Here is a 16,239-nt window from a genome sequence, read left to right as displayed (position 1 = left end):
TGCAGAACCGCTGGCCGGCGCACCGCCGCACATGCACAGTGGAGTTTAGTCCTTTTAAACTCGTGCTTTCCCGTGGAATTCAATTGTAGATGGGCCGTGGAACGGACGGCTTCCATTGACTTCAATGAAAGCCGACCATGCGGGAACTGCACTGAAATGAAGCATTCTGCGATTTTGTTTTCCGGACCACAAGGTCCGCAAAACAAGTCAGCATGCTTTAATTCAGCTGCGGACGCCCATGACTGTCTAAGCGGCTTGAACTGCAGATCGTCCGCGCAGATTATGCAATTCAAGCCCACCTGTAGACATTGGGCCTAAGAGTCACTATAATTCTTACTTTTATTCTTGCCATGCTGAAATCCCTTGCCCATGCTGTGCAGCCCTCGGCTTGAGGCTTCCGGCGAATGCGCAGTAAAGCGAGGTGAAGTAGAGGTGTATACTCTTCATTGTGCATGCGCTGAAAGAGGTGGGCAGGGGGCACAAAACTTGCACAATTTCAACTGAACAAGTGCTAATGCAAGGGAGGCAGCGGCTGAGAGGAGGGGGCATAATACACTTCAACATGACACCAAGAAACACTGCAGTGTGTACACCATAAAAACAAAATATTTTTTTTCCCCCCATTTCACGCTACTTATTACATTTTTAAAGATTCCTAAATACATTATTTGGTACATTGAATAGTACCATTTAAAAATAAAGCTCATCCCACAAACAAGCTCTGAGTTACATCGACAGGTAAATAAAAAAAAAGTTCTGAAGGTTAAGAGGGGTAAAAAAAAAAAAGGGCCGCATCCTTGAGGGATAAAAGGGTATTCCTTTCCCATCTGAGACTCCAATGGCATTTCTAGAGTAGGTGCCACCACCATCTCATTTGGGAAGACCCCTTTAGTACTGGACGACAGGGAGCATTACCAGCAATGTGCCAGCACTTCGGCCTCCGCTCAGTAAGCAGCTGAAGGATCCAAACGGAGTGTATTATGTCCTACAATGAGAAATGTATACAAAGTACTCACATGTTTAGACGATAGAGGCTGCACCCTGGCGTCAACTAACAACTGTACAGAATTCAGTTTATGCCTAGAAGGAAGAGAAACAATGAGATCATTAAGAGGCATGTAGTGATGGAGACGCAGGCCAGCAAGTCTGCAAAAAACGGTGCCCATTTAAGGCAAGCAGAGGTAATAATGGGGTGTTGTCCAAATGTGATCCCCTCTATAAGAGTAGAGAGCCCCTGCAATGAGCAGACCAACTATGTCCATGTATTATACAGGGCTGGTCATGGATTGTGTCTTATCACAGATCACTTGATTACGTCATTTGTTGGGGTCCTGTGGTGAGCGCCCCCAATGAGTTCAGCTACGTTCATAAAGCAGATTAGGTCGTGGATTTGACGTACATTTCACATTCTAAAAGTGTAGCATTCAAGTGTCCCTTCGGTCCCAGATGAACCAAGCCTGCCACAGGACTTCTCTTGATGACAGATACATTACCAATGCAAGACACTACACGCCGCTGATTGGCTAGCACCGCATCGGGCACCCTGTAGAGACTTCGGCTTTACATGGTATGATTATCGTTTATTCTCTCTCAGTATTGTGCAAATCTGAATGATAATCGTTCCAGGAAAACAAGGTCAGTAACTGGACGAACGATAATTTGCTTGTCGTTAGTCGTTCAGTTTCTGCAGGCATGAAAATCAAGAGACGACCGTCATTCATCTATGCTTGTTTCGTGAATGGAGGCAGCTGGAAGCAATCTGCGGCCCACTACGCCTCCAATGATTGAGCGATCATCGCCCCTGTATGAGAGCACAGCAGTGATAATCGCTGGGATGAGAATTGTCCCATATAAAAAGGACCCTTAGACTACCAATGCACCACCAGTGCTCAGGGTGAATTAGGTAATCAGAGACGTGGTGCAGCCATCTTGGTTTGTCTGGGACTGGAGGGTCACTTTCATTCAAATGGAAATCTGGGCTGTAGTCCAAACTTGAAATCTGCATATGCGGCCAGAGGAGGTGGGGGTGGGAGTCACTGCGGATTAGCCAAACGGAATAAAGCTAATCTCTGCAGCAGCTCTCAATGCAAATCCGCGGCAGATCTGTACGCTTAAAACTCCCGATATCCGCTACGGAGTTCCCTCTCAGACTTTCTTGATGCCTGTCTGAATATAGCCTGAGTCGCCAAGAGACTCACTCACTCAGAGGCTGCAACGCTTTATTTCTCCAAACATACAGCATGTGGTCCGACCGAGCCTGAGGAGGTTGCAATCTGTATACTTGCCCACTGACCTAATAGTCAGCAGTGTTCAGAACGTATACAGATTGCATAAGAGGAGTCGCCGGCTGACTTCTGAGCTCGGGCTCAGTTAATGCTACGTCCTGGATGTGAGAAGTTCTGCAACAGCAAAGACTGCATCTATGAAACCAGATACAAAGTGAAAAGCTGAGCCTGCGGTCATCTGAGAAACCGTGACAGAGTCACAATCCTGTGCAAGAAGTACAACCCATCCCTCCGAGCGATCACTCACTCCACATCTTCTAGCAAGCCCAAAACCAGAAGGATTCTTCAACCATCGTTTTCAGGGCTCGGCTTCCTTCACTTCTCTTGCTCTTGAGTTAGATTAAAGGGGTTGTACCAAGTTTACTAGTCATCTTCTATCGTGCACCCCCACAGATCTTGAGAATGGGGGTCTTGCGACCCCCTCTACCTGTCACTGCAGGACTTGCTGAAATCAGAATGAATGGAGTACTGGCCGAGCATGCACAGTCCGCACGCCATGCATTTTAATGGAGATGATGGAAATATCCGCGTGCTTGCTGCTCAGGTATCTCCACAGTCCCACTGAAAGTAAATAGAGCAGCAGTGTGCTTATGCAACCAGCGCTCCATTCACTCTCCTCCTCACCATGAGGGGTGCAGTAACAAGTGTCCCCTATTCTTGAGATCAGTGGCAGCCTCAGTGGTAAGATCCCCACCCATCAGCACATTACCCCTATCCTCTCGATGGGGGATAACTTGCCATCTTGGTAAAAGCAGTTTAAGCTTTCTCCACTTACATCCAAAGCTGCATTCATGCATCATTGGTCGTTAAACCCCAGCATCAATTTTGGTATCAGAAAAAATAATCCCTGCAGTGTGAATCGATCTTACAATGGAAGATTGCGGGTGCAAATCAATGTGCCGAGAGCAGGAAATATTAGATGGGGAAGAAGGGATAATGAAGCTTCAAGCTGGGAAAGTGCAAAGCGCTGAAGACCAGCAGGAACACTCACCGCTCTAAGATTTCTGAGACTTGCCAATGAAAGTGAACCAAGATGAGTTTCGCCACTGAATGGGATACCTAGAAAGAGAATGTAGGAGTTAAACAGTGAGGTTTCATTAATCCAGCATCCCATAATCTAGAAAGTCTGATAATCCAGAACAAACTCCTGAATTCCACAAAATGAGGAGAATGAGCAACGACAAAAAGTTATTAGACTTTGTTATTAAAAGTTATTAGACTAACAGCTCTGTGAGCCATACGGTCATGGCTGCCACTGAAAAAGGCAAAAATCTGTAGTGTACATACATTACATTTTTTTTTATTGAATATTTCCAACTTTTTTCTTTCCAGATTTTAAGCATATCACGAAATATGTTGGTGAATTATAAGGGTCACTTATTGCTCATAGTTGATGTCATGCTTGCATGAAAGTCATCATTGGCTCGAGTTTAAATTCTGATCATTAAGTTATCATTCATTTATACAGCAAGTGACCGATTTAGTGAGTGAACGAAAAAATTATTCATCTGCCTGTATAAACAGGCCGCACAAGTGAGCTCTGACCGCGCTCGCTCGGGAGAATGAGAAGTCACCCTTAGATTTTTCTTGTTCAGTCACTAATAATTTTTTTTACGGCCCCCTGTCCACGGCTGAGGTGGAATATCGCTAGTGATATTCCATCACAGGGGAGCAGAGGGGAGCGCTAACAGGCTCACCGCAGAGAATTGCAGCATGCCGCGATTTAGATCCTGTGAGCGGAGAAGCGCTATAATTCTCCACACTATGGAAAGTGTCACACAGCATAATCCGCAGGCGATTTATCGCCAGGCGATCATCACCCATGGACATGCAGCCGTACTCTATTTTTGAAATCATGCTTAATTTAAAGCATTTTCTCCCCATGCTGGACTGTGCAGAGAAAAGTCCCTGCAGCCCACAGCATAGACAAACTCAACATGTTATATGAAAACAATCCGCGCAGAGACCACAGACAGGGATACAGGGGGAGCGGGGTCTCCGATGACACGCACAGCAGGGGGCTCACTCAGGGTTTAGTACAAGAACGCTGAGTCAGCATGTGGTCGGGATCGGATGGTACTACCTGCTTCCGCTGCCCTATCAGTTCCCACAGGCGGACGTTGCATTAACCCTTTGCCAGCAGAGAGATGCTCTCTATGATAAAGCAGCTGAAGGCAGCGATGCACTCTGAGATTTCCTCTGCCTCACGGACTGGCACACAGCCAAAAAGCCCTTCCATAACCCCACAATGCATCACATCTCTGATGCTGCTAGATGACAAGGATTTTTCTACCCCGGATATGAAATGTGCACAGTTGAGGGGAAAAAAAAATTGCCATGTCACTTCTTAACCCAGATCTGTGTCCGAAACTCTGGTACACAGAATTGTCCACTCCCAAGTGATAAAACAGTCTGCGGGTCTGCAGCACAATTCAGGGCCCGAATTACGTGGCCGAGCAACCGATCCGTGCTAGGTTTTAGAGGCAAAAAATCCACTTTGGATTCCATCGCGCGAACATACCCCCTTAGGGCTCCGTAACACTGGCGATCGCGAGAGAATTGCAGCAAAACACAATTTTTTTTCACGCACATTTTGACCGCTAGCGCTGCTTTTTCACACTAAAACATCGTTGCCGCTTGAAGTTTTCTAATGCGATTTTGCAACGATTTTTTGGTGCAAAAGTCCATAGGATTTTTTAACGTGAAAAACACATTGCATGAAAATTGCTAGCACAAGCTTTGCGATGCGATAAAAAGGAGGCTCCATAGGGAAACGTGCGAGAGAAAGAAACGCAGATCGGCGTAAGATAGGGGCGCTCACGATTTTGTTTTTTAGCGCAACATGACAGGAGGTAAAACATCGCAAATGTGAAGGAAGCCATTGAAAATCATTGGTTTCATAATTCTGCGTTTTCTCTCGCATTGTGCGATTTTATCGCCAGCGTGAAGGAGCCCTCACAGTGAAGAACGTTTTAACGATGTAATGGCCCATTTACACAACGATTATTGCTGACAATTCACTCAAATTACCAAAATGGAGCGATAATCATTCAGCGCAAAAACAAAAAAGTCGTTCACTATTTGTTATCGCTGAACTACATTCAGCATAAAAACCATCGCTGAATCGCGGGCTTCTCGTTCCGTGTAAACCGCTCCCTGCTAAGAACTTAGCATAGAAGTCTCTGTCTGTCTAAATGCTCTGCACGAGCACCAATGACCTTAGCGGTGATGTCAGTCGTTAAGACTTGTCGTGCCATGTAAGAGAGACAATAAGAAAGGCTTTGACTGCAATCAAGAACATTCACCGACAGCAAGCAGAGATCCTGAGAATGATATGGGTGCTTTCACACAGGAGCAATAGTCGTTCAATGGAGGCAGAAAACACTAGAGATTTCATCCGACAGCCCGTCTCTATAAACTGCGAACAGGCAGTCGCTCAAGATGACCAACTGCCTGTTCCCACGGAGTGAGAAGTTGTTCACTAATCACTTCAGTGTTCTGAAATGAAACGACTAGCAAGCAATTTCTCATTCAGCACTGTCAGGTCCCACTGCAACACAAGACTCCGATCGATCAAAATCCCCCGTTTAAGCAATTTTTCGGCCGAAAGTTGCCCTGTGTAAAAGCACCCTTTTATCTTGCCTTCCTGCCCCTGTCAAGGTGGCGACAAAGCAGTTCGGTAAAAAAGGCCCTGCCTTCTGCTCACCTTGACCATGGCCGCCAGGCTAGCCATCTGCTCGTTGAGCGCGCTCTCCGATTCCCTGTAGGTGAGGCAGGTAAACTGATATTCCTCCGGGTCGAAAGAGTCTGCCCCCTGCTGCTCCACGTCATTAGCAACTCCCTCATAGTAGTCCTCGATGTCTCCTGGGTCATCGTCTTCCTCCTCCTCCTCCTCGCAGTTAGGGTCGTAGTCTTCATTGCTGTCTGATCCTTGACTGTTCATATCTACAGACATTTTACCATCGGGGTGGGATGGGTCAAAACGAAAGCTACAAAATCCTGTGCATGACCCTCACAGCGGGATGTAGGGCTGGTGTCCGGCACCCATCTGGGGTTGTAGTAGTCTGGGAAGGGAAAGGACAGAGACCTTAGTAAATGACAAGATGGAAGTTACGTAACCGTAGGCAAATCCCTTTATAACAAAGAAAATGAGACTGCCCCGCAGCCATGGTCTCCAGCTGCTGCATGCTGGGAGTTGTAGTTTGGCAACAGCTGGAGACCACTGGTCAAACGACCGATGCTGCAAGAACAAAGTCTTTATGATCAAGATCAGGCGGCAGCCATTTAGATCAACAACTACATTTTCATCACCGTTTTTATTTTGTGCATCACAGTTACAATCCCTTGGAAAGGTACATCCAGAGCAGCGCTCATAATGCTGTTGGTTCAAGGGGTTGTCTCGCGCCGAAACTGATTTTTTTTTTCCATAGGCCCCCCGTTCGGCGCAGGACAACCCCAATGGAAAAAAAAAACATATTACTTACCCGAATCCCCGCTCTGCGACGTCTTCCTTCTTCCTACTTCTTCCTTCACCAAGATGGCCGCCGGGATCTTCACCCACGATGCACCACGGGTCCTTTCCCATGGTGCACCGTGGGCTCTGTGCGGTCCATTGCCGATTCCAGCCTCCTGATTGGCTGGAATCGGCACACGTGACGGGGCGGAGCTACGAGGACCAGCTCTCCGGCACGAGTGGCCCCATTCACCAGGAAGAAGACCGCACAGCGCAAGCGCGTCTAAAAACGCCAGAAGAAAGCGAAATTAGACGGATCCATGGCGACGGGGACGCTAGCAACGGAGCAGGTAAGTGAATGACTTCTGTATGGCTCATATTTAATGCACAATGTGCATTACAAAGTGCATTAATATGGCCATACAGAAGTGCGGAACCCCACTTGCTTTCGTGAGACAACCCCTTTAATATTAGAACCTGTCAGCATGCTGGTCCTCAGATACTCCCCTCACAGTTAGAGGTTTCATTACCAAAAGCATTCAATGTTAACAACAGGAGAGTTTAAGAACGTACGAACATTCGTGAATGTGCAATTTACCCGCGGATGCAGGGTGTTTTTCAGCATTAGAAGCCCACATGACAGGATAGAGGACGTCACCAGGCAAGCTGGCAGGGCGACTACCTGTCAAAAGCCGAAGCAGCGGTCCGGCACCACAGTCTATAGATTGAGTCTATATAGTTTTGGGCACGGGAACCCAACACTATATACAATCAGTAACCCCTGTACATTCTGTGGGACCCCGGCACGCCTGCGAACAGGACACTGAGAGGAGCGCCGAGCTGCGCAAGTAGGGAATCATTCAACAAAGTGAAGATCAGCGAGCTGCAGCAGGCGGCTCTCAAGCATGGATACATCTAGTCACTGTCCTGGGAGGTCCTCCTATAATATAAAGAGGTCATCTGAGTTATATATGACGCCTCTCACTGGGTCCCCATGTTGTAAAATAAACCAGCGCACACTCTCCTCTCGTTCCCCTGTTAACCTCATCTTGCAGGCTGCAGTCTTCCTGAGCCCGTCTGCAAACAAGCTGCTGCAGCCGATAACCGTGCTGAGTGCCGTTGTTGGCTGCAGCAGCAGGTTTACAGGCTGCCTGTAAACAAATGCAGCACAGAACAGAGATGGCAGCGAGGGATGAGCAGCGAGGCGCGAGTATCCGCTGCCTTATTTTACAGCATGTGAAGGACTTTAGTTCTTCGTACAACTGTTATTAACTGCTCCCATTATATCACTGCTGCGTTGCTATAAGTACATAACTAGACTGCTGGCCCTTTAACTCCTTTAGTGATACACCCAAAAAATCTCCAGGGCTTGCTGCACTGACCATGAAGTTAAACCCTGGAAGATTTCCGTGGACAGCTCTAGTGCTGAAATGTGCAGAGCACTGAGCTGTTATCTGAAATCTTCAGGGGTTTTTTTGTTGACTCATTTAAAAAAGCCTGCCCTTTGAGGCATGACATGGTAATAATAAACCTGCCACTGAAGGGGTTAAGACCCCTGTGATTGGCACACTACTTCATTCAAAGTTCCCATTTCCAACTCTTCCAGGTGGGCACAGAACCCGTCATCATGGAGACGGCTCTGCTCTCCCACAAGGTGACAATATGCGACAGATCTGCCCACACCGTCAATCTGACAGCTCAGTCGCTGCGGTGAGGAGAACGCTGACGTCTTCATCCAACGTCTCAAACTAGTTTTATATAGATCACACAGAGGCACAAAACAAGCCGCTACGTAATATTAATCCCTTGACGACGGGGCCATTTTCTTTTCCCTTTTGGTTTCTCCTCCCAAACTCAAATAAAACCCCCAAAAACATAGCGTTATTTTTCGGTCATCATCGCTGTATTTTTCTGTGGTCCCATTTAATGGACTGAAAAATGTTTAAAAAAAAATTTTGAAGTAGGGAAAAAAAAAAAAAAACCAAAAAAACATTGGCGCCATTTCTGCAGAGCCTTTTTACAGTGTGCACATTGCAGCAAGAGTGTTCTGTGGGGCAGTATGATTACGGAGATATCCAATTTATATACAGTAGCTTTACTACTAATAAAATGTTAAAAAAATATATATATATTCTGTTGCCATTTTTTTCCCACCCATACGGCACTGTGAGAGATCGTCTCTTCTGGGACAACCTGCACGTTCTAGCGGTACCACTTTTTAGTCGTATAAAACTTTTTAATCACTTTAAATTTTTTCTTAAGACATGGGGCGACCTAAGAACCTAAAAGCGCAATTTTAGGATTTTTTTAGAATACATTTTTTTCACTTCGCTTCACGGCTTTTTTTAAGGTCCTCTAGAGGATTTGAACTTGCAGAATATTGTATAGGCAATCAGACGATTGTATTTCTACAGGCAATCTATAAAAGGGCTTTTCCCGAGGCTTAAAGGGGTTGTCTCATGAAAGCATGTGGGGTTATGCACTTCTGTATGGCCATATTAATGCACTTTGTAATGTACATCGTGCATTAATTATGAGCCATACAGAAGTTATACACTTACCTCCTCCGGTGCTGGCGTCCCCGTCTCCATGGATCCGTCTAAAATCGCCTCTTCTGGCGATTTTAGACGCGCTTGCGCTGTGCGGTCTTCTGCCTTCTGCATGGGGCTGCTCGTGCCGGAGAGCTGCTCCTTGTAGCTCCGCCCGGTCACGTGTGCCGATTCCAGCCAATCAGGAGGCTGGAATCGGCAATGGACCTCACAGTGAAGATCCCGGCGGCCATCTTACTAAGGTAAGTAAGAAGAAGGAAGAAGTCGCCGCAGCGCGGGGATTCGGGTAAGTACTACCCGTTTTGTTTTTTTAACACATGCATCGGGTTTGTCTCGCGCCGAACGGGGGGCCTATTGAATAAAAAAAAAAACTGTTTCGGCATGAGACAACCCCTTTAATATTGCTTCACAAGCACTCTATCCTTATTGGTTGCTGCTGACCAGAACATGTGACTGTTATAGCCAATCACTAGCTGTAGAAGGTCACTGCTGTGGCCATGTGACACGCAACACAGAGGGGTGGGAAAGCAGTAACCGGAAAACTCCTTTAAGCCGTGCCTATGACATGTCTTAATAAGCAGATATACATGGCAGGCTTGGGGGCTTTCACAAGACTGGGCAGCTGTGACAGTCAGATGGCGCGCCGCTATCTCTTCACAGGACGGACGTTTAAATGCTGCAGCCAGAACTAATAGCGGCATTTAAAAGGCTGACGGCCATGACTGGCATGGACTCCGATCGTGGCCTTTACAGATGGGTGTCAGTTGTCAAAGACAGCCAACACTGTATGGAATGGGCTCATCATACAAACCCTGCGCACAACGGGCGTACATGAACAGCGGATGTCGCCAACAGGCTAAGTCGATCTGAAGTTGCAGGCCTATGTCCCCATGACAACACTTCCTGCCCTGTATATTCCCCATCATCATAGAGGATTGGGGCACATGCATTATAATTTGTACACCAGTTTTCCGGCATACAAAAGTTGCAATTTTGGACACAGATGACAAGATTGCAGCTTTTCAAAAGGTGGATGGGGCGTAGCTTTAGGGCCCACGTCTGTCACTGACCATAATATAAGTAAATACCAATGGAGAGGTAGTATGCAGGTGCAGCCACGATGCCATTCATGGTCTATGGAGATAGCAGCTTCATTCACTAGGGGTACTCTGAGTGATTCCCGGATGTCCTAGCCATCGGACCACCAGCAATCATACATATGCTACATTTGTGGTAGGACAGCCCCTTTATTGGCTGCTCTTCTCAGAACGGGTAACTTCAGGTCACCAGGATCTAACCGGGTCACACAACCACTTCTGTTCAGCCTGGATAGAAAGCGGACGGAAACGGAAGACTCTGAACGAAGCAAGACAAGTCATTAAAACGGGTCATTAAGACCTTTAAAGAGGTTGTGCCAAGATTTAAAGGGAACCAGTCATGACCTTTGAGCCCCAGCAACGGTGTTATGGGAACGGGAGTCCAGGGAGCGGGGTTATAAACTCCCCAGGCTCTCGGTTTGGCGCTGCGTCCCCACGCACACACAGTGCCATTCTTTTCAGCCCACTTAATGCGTGCGCTCTCCCATTCATCTATGGGAGGGAAAGTGTATGGAGCGGGCTGAAAACAGTCACGCCATGTGCGCACAGCGCAGGAAGAGGGCACCCGACAAGCATCACACCCCGCTCGCCGGACGCCTGTTCACTGACCCCCATAACAGCTTAAGGACCAAATAGGCATGACCGCTTCCCTTATCCACAGGAGGGGCTATAATATCTGATCGCCCCACGAATACGGGCCATAAGGTTATTTGTTCTCTTTAGCGCCATATTCATGCCAGTTTTTGCGAGCCGCAAAGAACAAGTCAAATATTTCATGCGATTGTCCTGCAATATTCAAGCATTTGTTGTGATTTCCAGTCGCATTGCGTTCGTTTTTCATACGTGTAAAGAGTCAAGGTGTCCAACTCCCCAGCTCTCCGCTTCCTGGTCTCGTAGAGAGTACCGGCAGCCTCACTGCGGAGCGCTCCGTATACAAGCGCTATATGGGGCCGTCTTCAGCTGCCGGAAGGAGACGTAAACGGCCGATGGAGCAGGAGCGCCCCGCCATGACAGTGCAGGTACTTTAGACACTTTTTATGGTCCCCATGGTTACATGCGTTAAAGGCAGATCGCATCTCCATCATGCGACTGCTATTCGCTTTTTTAACGCACCCATCGACTTGAATGGGCGATTCTCAGTCGTAAAAAATTCTGACTAGGACGCGCTGCGGTTTTTCTTAACCGACTTTCCATCTGAGCAAAAACCGCTCGTGTTAACACTTCCATTCAGATCAACGCGTTCTCTTTGTGAGAGATTTGGGTCTAAATTTGGTATAAAAGTGGCAAGGAAAAAAAAATCACCAATTTGATTATAGCCTAACGGATACGATCCTCTCCTGCGCACACTATGGCGAAACTAGAAAATGGAGCGCAAAATTACATCTCTGTTTCTATTTTTGGTCAGAAATGTCCTACAGAGCCATCTAAAAAAACGGAAATCATACTATCGGTGTGCTTCAGCTTCGCACCCGGATTGCAATCCATTTAGGGGATTGTACATGAGGGTTTTTTCCCCAAACACGGAACCCAAAAGCAGAGGTGAACAAAGCCTAAGGGGTCCCTGCCGCTGTACGGCCCCCGGGGTACATAGCGCCTCCTGCCAGCGGTCGGGTACATGCACATGGTGGAAACCACCGCTGACCTTTCTACACAGATTCTACCTCTAACGAAGTGGTAGAGACCCACAGCCAAACCGTGTAGATCTCGTCCTGTGAAGGGGCGCCATCTGTGTGCGGACGTCCCAACATGGACTCCACATGTATAAGCGCTAGACGTTATTCACATGGATGAAGGCGATCACAAAGAAAAAAATCAGTTTTTCATGGATCTTTATACGTTTTTTGCTTTTCTCACACACTAGCGTCATTTTTTTCTGCAATAAAAAACAGACAGAAGGTGGCCCAATTTATGTTATTTTTAAAGGGGCTGTCCAGATGTCAACAACTGATGGCCTATCAGCATTACAGGCCATCAATAGTAGACCAATGTTGGACTGGCACCCAGTACCCCTGCTGATTAGGTACGATTATACAATAAGCCGTTTTTTTGCAGGAAGCAGACAGCTCCGTTCCCACTGCAGTGGCCAGGCTTGGTATTGCAGGCTGGATTTCCATTCATTTCAATGCTAACTTTGCCTACGATACCAAGCCTGGCCACTACAGAAATCAGCTGAGCACACAAGCCCAACAAACAGTTGATTGGTGGCAACAGACCCCATTGATCTACTATTAATGACCTATTTTGAGATTATCCCATCATTAGTTTACAACCCTTTTGAAAATCCTATTGAAGTTAATGAGTGTGTAAAAGAAAAACCCAAAGACACTCGCATTCCACACAACGTAATCTTTTCAAAACCCACCCACTGACTTTAAGGGGCGATTCTCATCCAAGAACTGAACCAAGATGGGACATGCCGAGATGTTATTTTAATTTTTTTAAACTACCCATCCAAGTAAAAAAAACAAAACACAAAAACACACTTACATGAATAGAATTATTGAAGTCAATGTGTTCGATTGCCATGCAGGTTCGGCCCAATTTTTAAAAAATCAGACCGTGCTCACAAAAATGCCTGTGTGAATAAGCCCTTAAGAAACTGACATCACTTTCGCTGCACTGCAGATATCACATCTGTGGCAGAAAAGTCCAGATTCCCATTCAAATTAACGGAATGCAGATTTGGCGCAGAACCTGCGTCAGACCCCACCGTACAAACCCCTACCCCTAGGGGTGACTTCACTGTAGAGAGTACTTCGGAGTGCTTTCCATTACCAAAGCAAACTCCACTTGCAGGAGCCCCCTCTAGTGGCCATGTGCAGGTTAGGTTTCTGGCCAGTCCTATTAGTTGCGGCACGAGGGGCTCCTGTAAGCAGAACTTGCATGAGGAACAGCAACAATTTTTGGGGCCCCTAAAGTTTCAAGACAGCAAACGTGTACCGTCTATAGATGGCAGCTCTCCCTATATCCAATTTAAATGGGGCGAAAAGAAATGCTTAAAGCGACGCCGTCATTAAAGGGGCGGTCCTATAAAATGACGTCACCCCCTATCGATAGGATAAATGATTGGTGGGGCCCCCCCCCAACTGCTGAGAACCCATCGATTACAAAAACAGGCCTCCAAAAGGTCCATAGATGAGTAGAGACCGCACGTGAACTCCACCGTCTCCATCAGTCCCGCTGAATTAAAGCGATTGTCCAGAGTTAGAAAAAACATGGCTGCTTTCTTCCAAACACAGCGCCACCCTTGTCCATAGGGTTGTGTGTGGTACTGCCGCTCAGCTCCATCAAAGTGATTGGGAGCTGAGCTGCAATGCCAGTCACAACCAGCACTCTGGAAGACAGCAGCCATATCTTCTAACCCGCACAACCCCTTTAATGGAGCTGCGGTTCCCAGAAGTGACCACTGTACTCCTGCTACCAGCAGTTACATCCCCACCAATCAGATGAGGATCCCCATCCTGTGGGTAGAAAATAACTGCACTGCATGGAACAACCCCTTTAATTATACAGAACCAGCTTAAAGGGGTTGTCAGAAATCCATTCCCACATCTAATAGAGATGTTAATCGGGGGTCGACCATGCAGGACCCTCGTTTATAAGCCACATCAGCTACAGAGAGCATCTCTCACTTTGGAGGACCCATTCAATCCTGCAGTTTATGGATTTTTGTGGTCACTGTGTAATGCTTCATTCCTCCTGCAGGGGCGCTGCAGGGAAACTGACAAATTGCAGCGAGGTCCCTCCACAGATCACAATTGATCACTGGCGGTCCTGTGATCAGGCGGAGATGTTCAGAGACAAAAAAAAAAAAAAAAGAGGAGGCACTTAGTAAACGCGGCGGACATCTGTTGGGCCTTTGTGGCAGATCCGATCATTCTGCCATCGTGCTGACTGCGGCGGTCTTCCCTGCCCTGTACATCTCGATGGGGCAGAGACGCAGGGCGGACACCGCACTCCCGTGTGGCCCCTCTGAGGGGGGTCTGGATGGGTGGAGTAAACTGTATCGGGAGACCCCTTTAAGTAGCGCAACTTTGCTTCATTGCAAAAGTCCGAGACGGCTTCACACCGCGCTGCGTCCGGTGATCACGGCCATGTCAGGGGTCTGACACACAGCGGCCTGTAAGAGCCGCGTTGGGGTGCGACAGCCGCCATCACCTGGGCTTGGTTTCCACTTTTGTGAAACCCGAAACTCCACAGAAGTCAGTGAAATTCTCACTGACTTCAGCAAAGAGCCGTGTGCCGCCATCAGCCGTAAGGCGACCGCGGGACATGATCTTCAACACAGTCGTATGCTGTGAAGAAAAGGGGGGTCTGCCCACATGGCCATGCCAGCGCAGCACCCGCCGCCATCCCCTGGTGAATGCCCCATAGACTTCACTGGTAGCACTATTACTCAGCCATTTCCATAGAAAGCTGCCCAGAGGGCACAGCTGTGCCCCCCTCACACCACATCCAGCAACCTCAGCCGCCCCATCCCCACCCTGCCCCTCAGGAGTTCCCACTGTGTGCCGCCCGCCCATCCCCCATTATATACCCCTCACTCCTCCGTCATACCCCAGTACCAGCCTCACCTAACCGGGACGAACCTCTGTCCCAAACCCAGCACCGCTGCAAGGTCCCGGCGGTAGGCGGCGCTAATCAGCCCGAGCGCTCCACCTCCGCCAGCCTCTTCACCGACTGCCTACACAGGAAGTGCTGCGCTCCTCCTTACATCACTTCCGCCAGGCAGTGCGGCCGCTGTGACAACTTTCAAAGGCGGGGCTTGTGAGCTGACGAGGGCTAGAGGGCGTGGTTAGAGCAGCTCCGTCCCGTGGAAGCCCATAGTGGGCGGGGCTAGGTCTGACAGTCACGTGTGTGGTCTAGAGCTCTTGCCGCTGTGGTTGTGTCTTGGAGGAGATTGAGGCACTACAAGCCCCAGCAGATTCCAGCAGCTATTCTGTGCTGATTATTGTAACTGTAGAATTTGTGCATCCAGGATTCTTCCATTAATGACTTCCACCATTGTGCTTTTACCATGTGATGGAGTCCTGCAATTGACCGCACCTTATACTTTGCACCGCATTGCACTTTTGCATATTGCATATATATTTTTTAAAATTCCCATGACCTTTGCACCCGAGGAGTCGTGCGCGACTGAATTCTCTAGTGACAGGATCATTTTCACAAGTTGTCCACAAAAAATGAGATTTTTTACCATCTGGGTGCAGTTGTAGAGGCGCTCCAGGTGGCCATTTTTTGCTTTTATATGTCATTTGTTTTTCATGTCTACGAAAAAAAAACCTGAAACGGTCCCCAATTCGTGTTTTGTCGTTTTTTTAAGCAAAAGATCTGTCCCCATTTACGCGAATGGGCGATTCTTGTCTGTACATCAAACCAATATAGAGCAAGATGGGACTTTCTTTCTTAAGCGGACTGCGTGTGTGAAAAAAACGGATGTGTGAATTAGCGCACTGAACGATCATTAGGAACACCTACTCAATAACAGGCTGGTTCACCTTTCTGGGCGATCACAGCTCTCAGATTTCAGGGAACAGATTCCACAAGGCGGTGCACACCCTCCATCCTCCACTCGCCCCATGCCCGCTGCAGCAGCTCCGTCAGTTGGCACACATTTTGTGGATAAATGGGAGCAGATCTCACAGGCCTTTGCAGCAGATCTCAAACATGTTCAATAGGGTTACAGTCCGGTGAGGTTGGGGGCCAGGGTAGTGTGGAGAGTCCATTGTTGTGTTCCTCCAACCACTCCCTAGGGATCCGAGATCAATGACACGGAGCGTTGTTCTGTTAAAAGATGGCACTGTGGTCGCGGAAGACTTCCTGAAGATATGGATGCAGACGGTCAGCTAACAGGT

The 16,239-nt window shown here is 47.8% G+C and overlaps 1 protein-coding gene across 2 annotated transcripts in view; it reads right to left on the bottom strand.

Annotated features, from left to right (window-relative positions):
- ARIH2 (ariadne RBR E3 ubiquitin protein ligase 2) overlaps positions 1-15,104 on the bottom strand; it is a 30,504-nt gene extending 15,400 nt beyond the window's left edge. Inside the window, exons 1-4 of one of the 2 annotated variants that reach the window (XM_066596811.1) lie at positions 14,959-15,104; positions 5,992-6,349; positions 3,277-3,344; positions 1,017-1,080 (exon numbers count right to left, since the gene is read on the bottom strand). In XM_066596811.1, coding sequence (XP_066452908.1) covers positions 1,017-1,080; positions 3,277-3,344; positions 5,992-6,240 — 381 coding nt within the window. In that variant the 5' untranslated portion in view covers positions 6,241-6,349; positions 14,959-15,104. The remainder of the gene's footprint in view (positions 1-1,016; positions 1,081-3,276; positions 3,345-5,991; positions 6,350-14,958) is intronic. The other variant, XM_066596813.1, reaches the window with a different exon arrangement.
- Between the last annotated feature and the right edge of the window lie 1,135 nt (positions 15,105-16,239).

Source organism: Eleutherodactylus coqui, chromosome 3, assembly GCF_035609145.1.
Source record: "Eleutherodactylus coqui strain aEleCoq1 chromosome 3, aEleCoq1.hap1, whole genome shotgun sequence".
In the NCBI taxonomy this organism is placed as follows: Eukaryota; Metazoa; Chordata; class Amphibia; order Anura; family Eleutherodactylidae; genus Eleutherodactylus; species Eleutherodactylus coqui.
The sequence above is the reverse complement of the archived record's forward strand: the minus strand, read 5'-3'. Positions and strand labels throughout refer to the sequence as shown.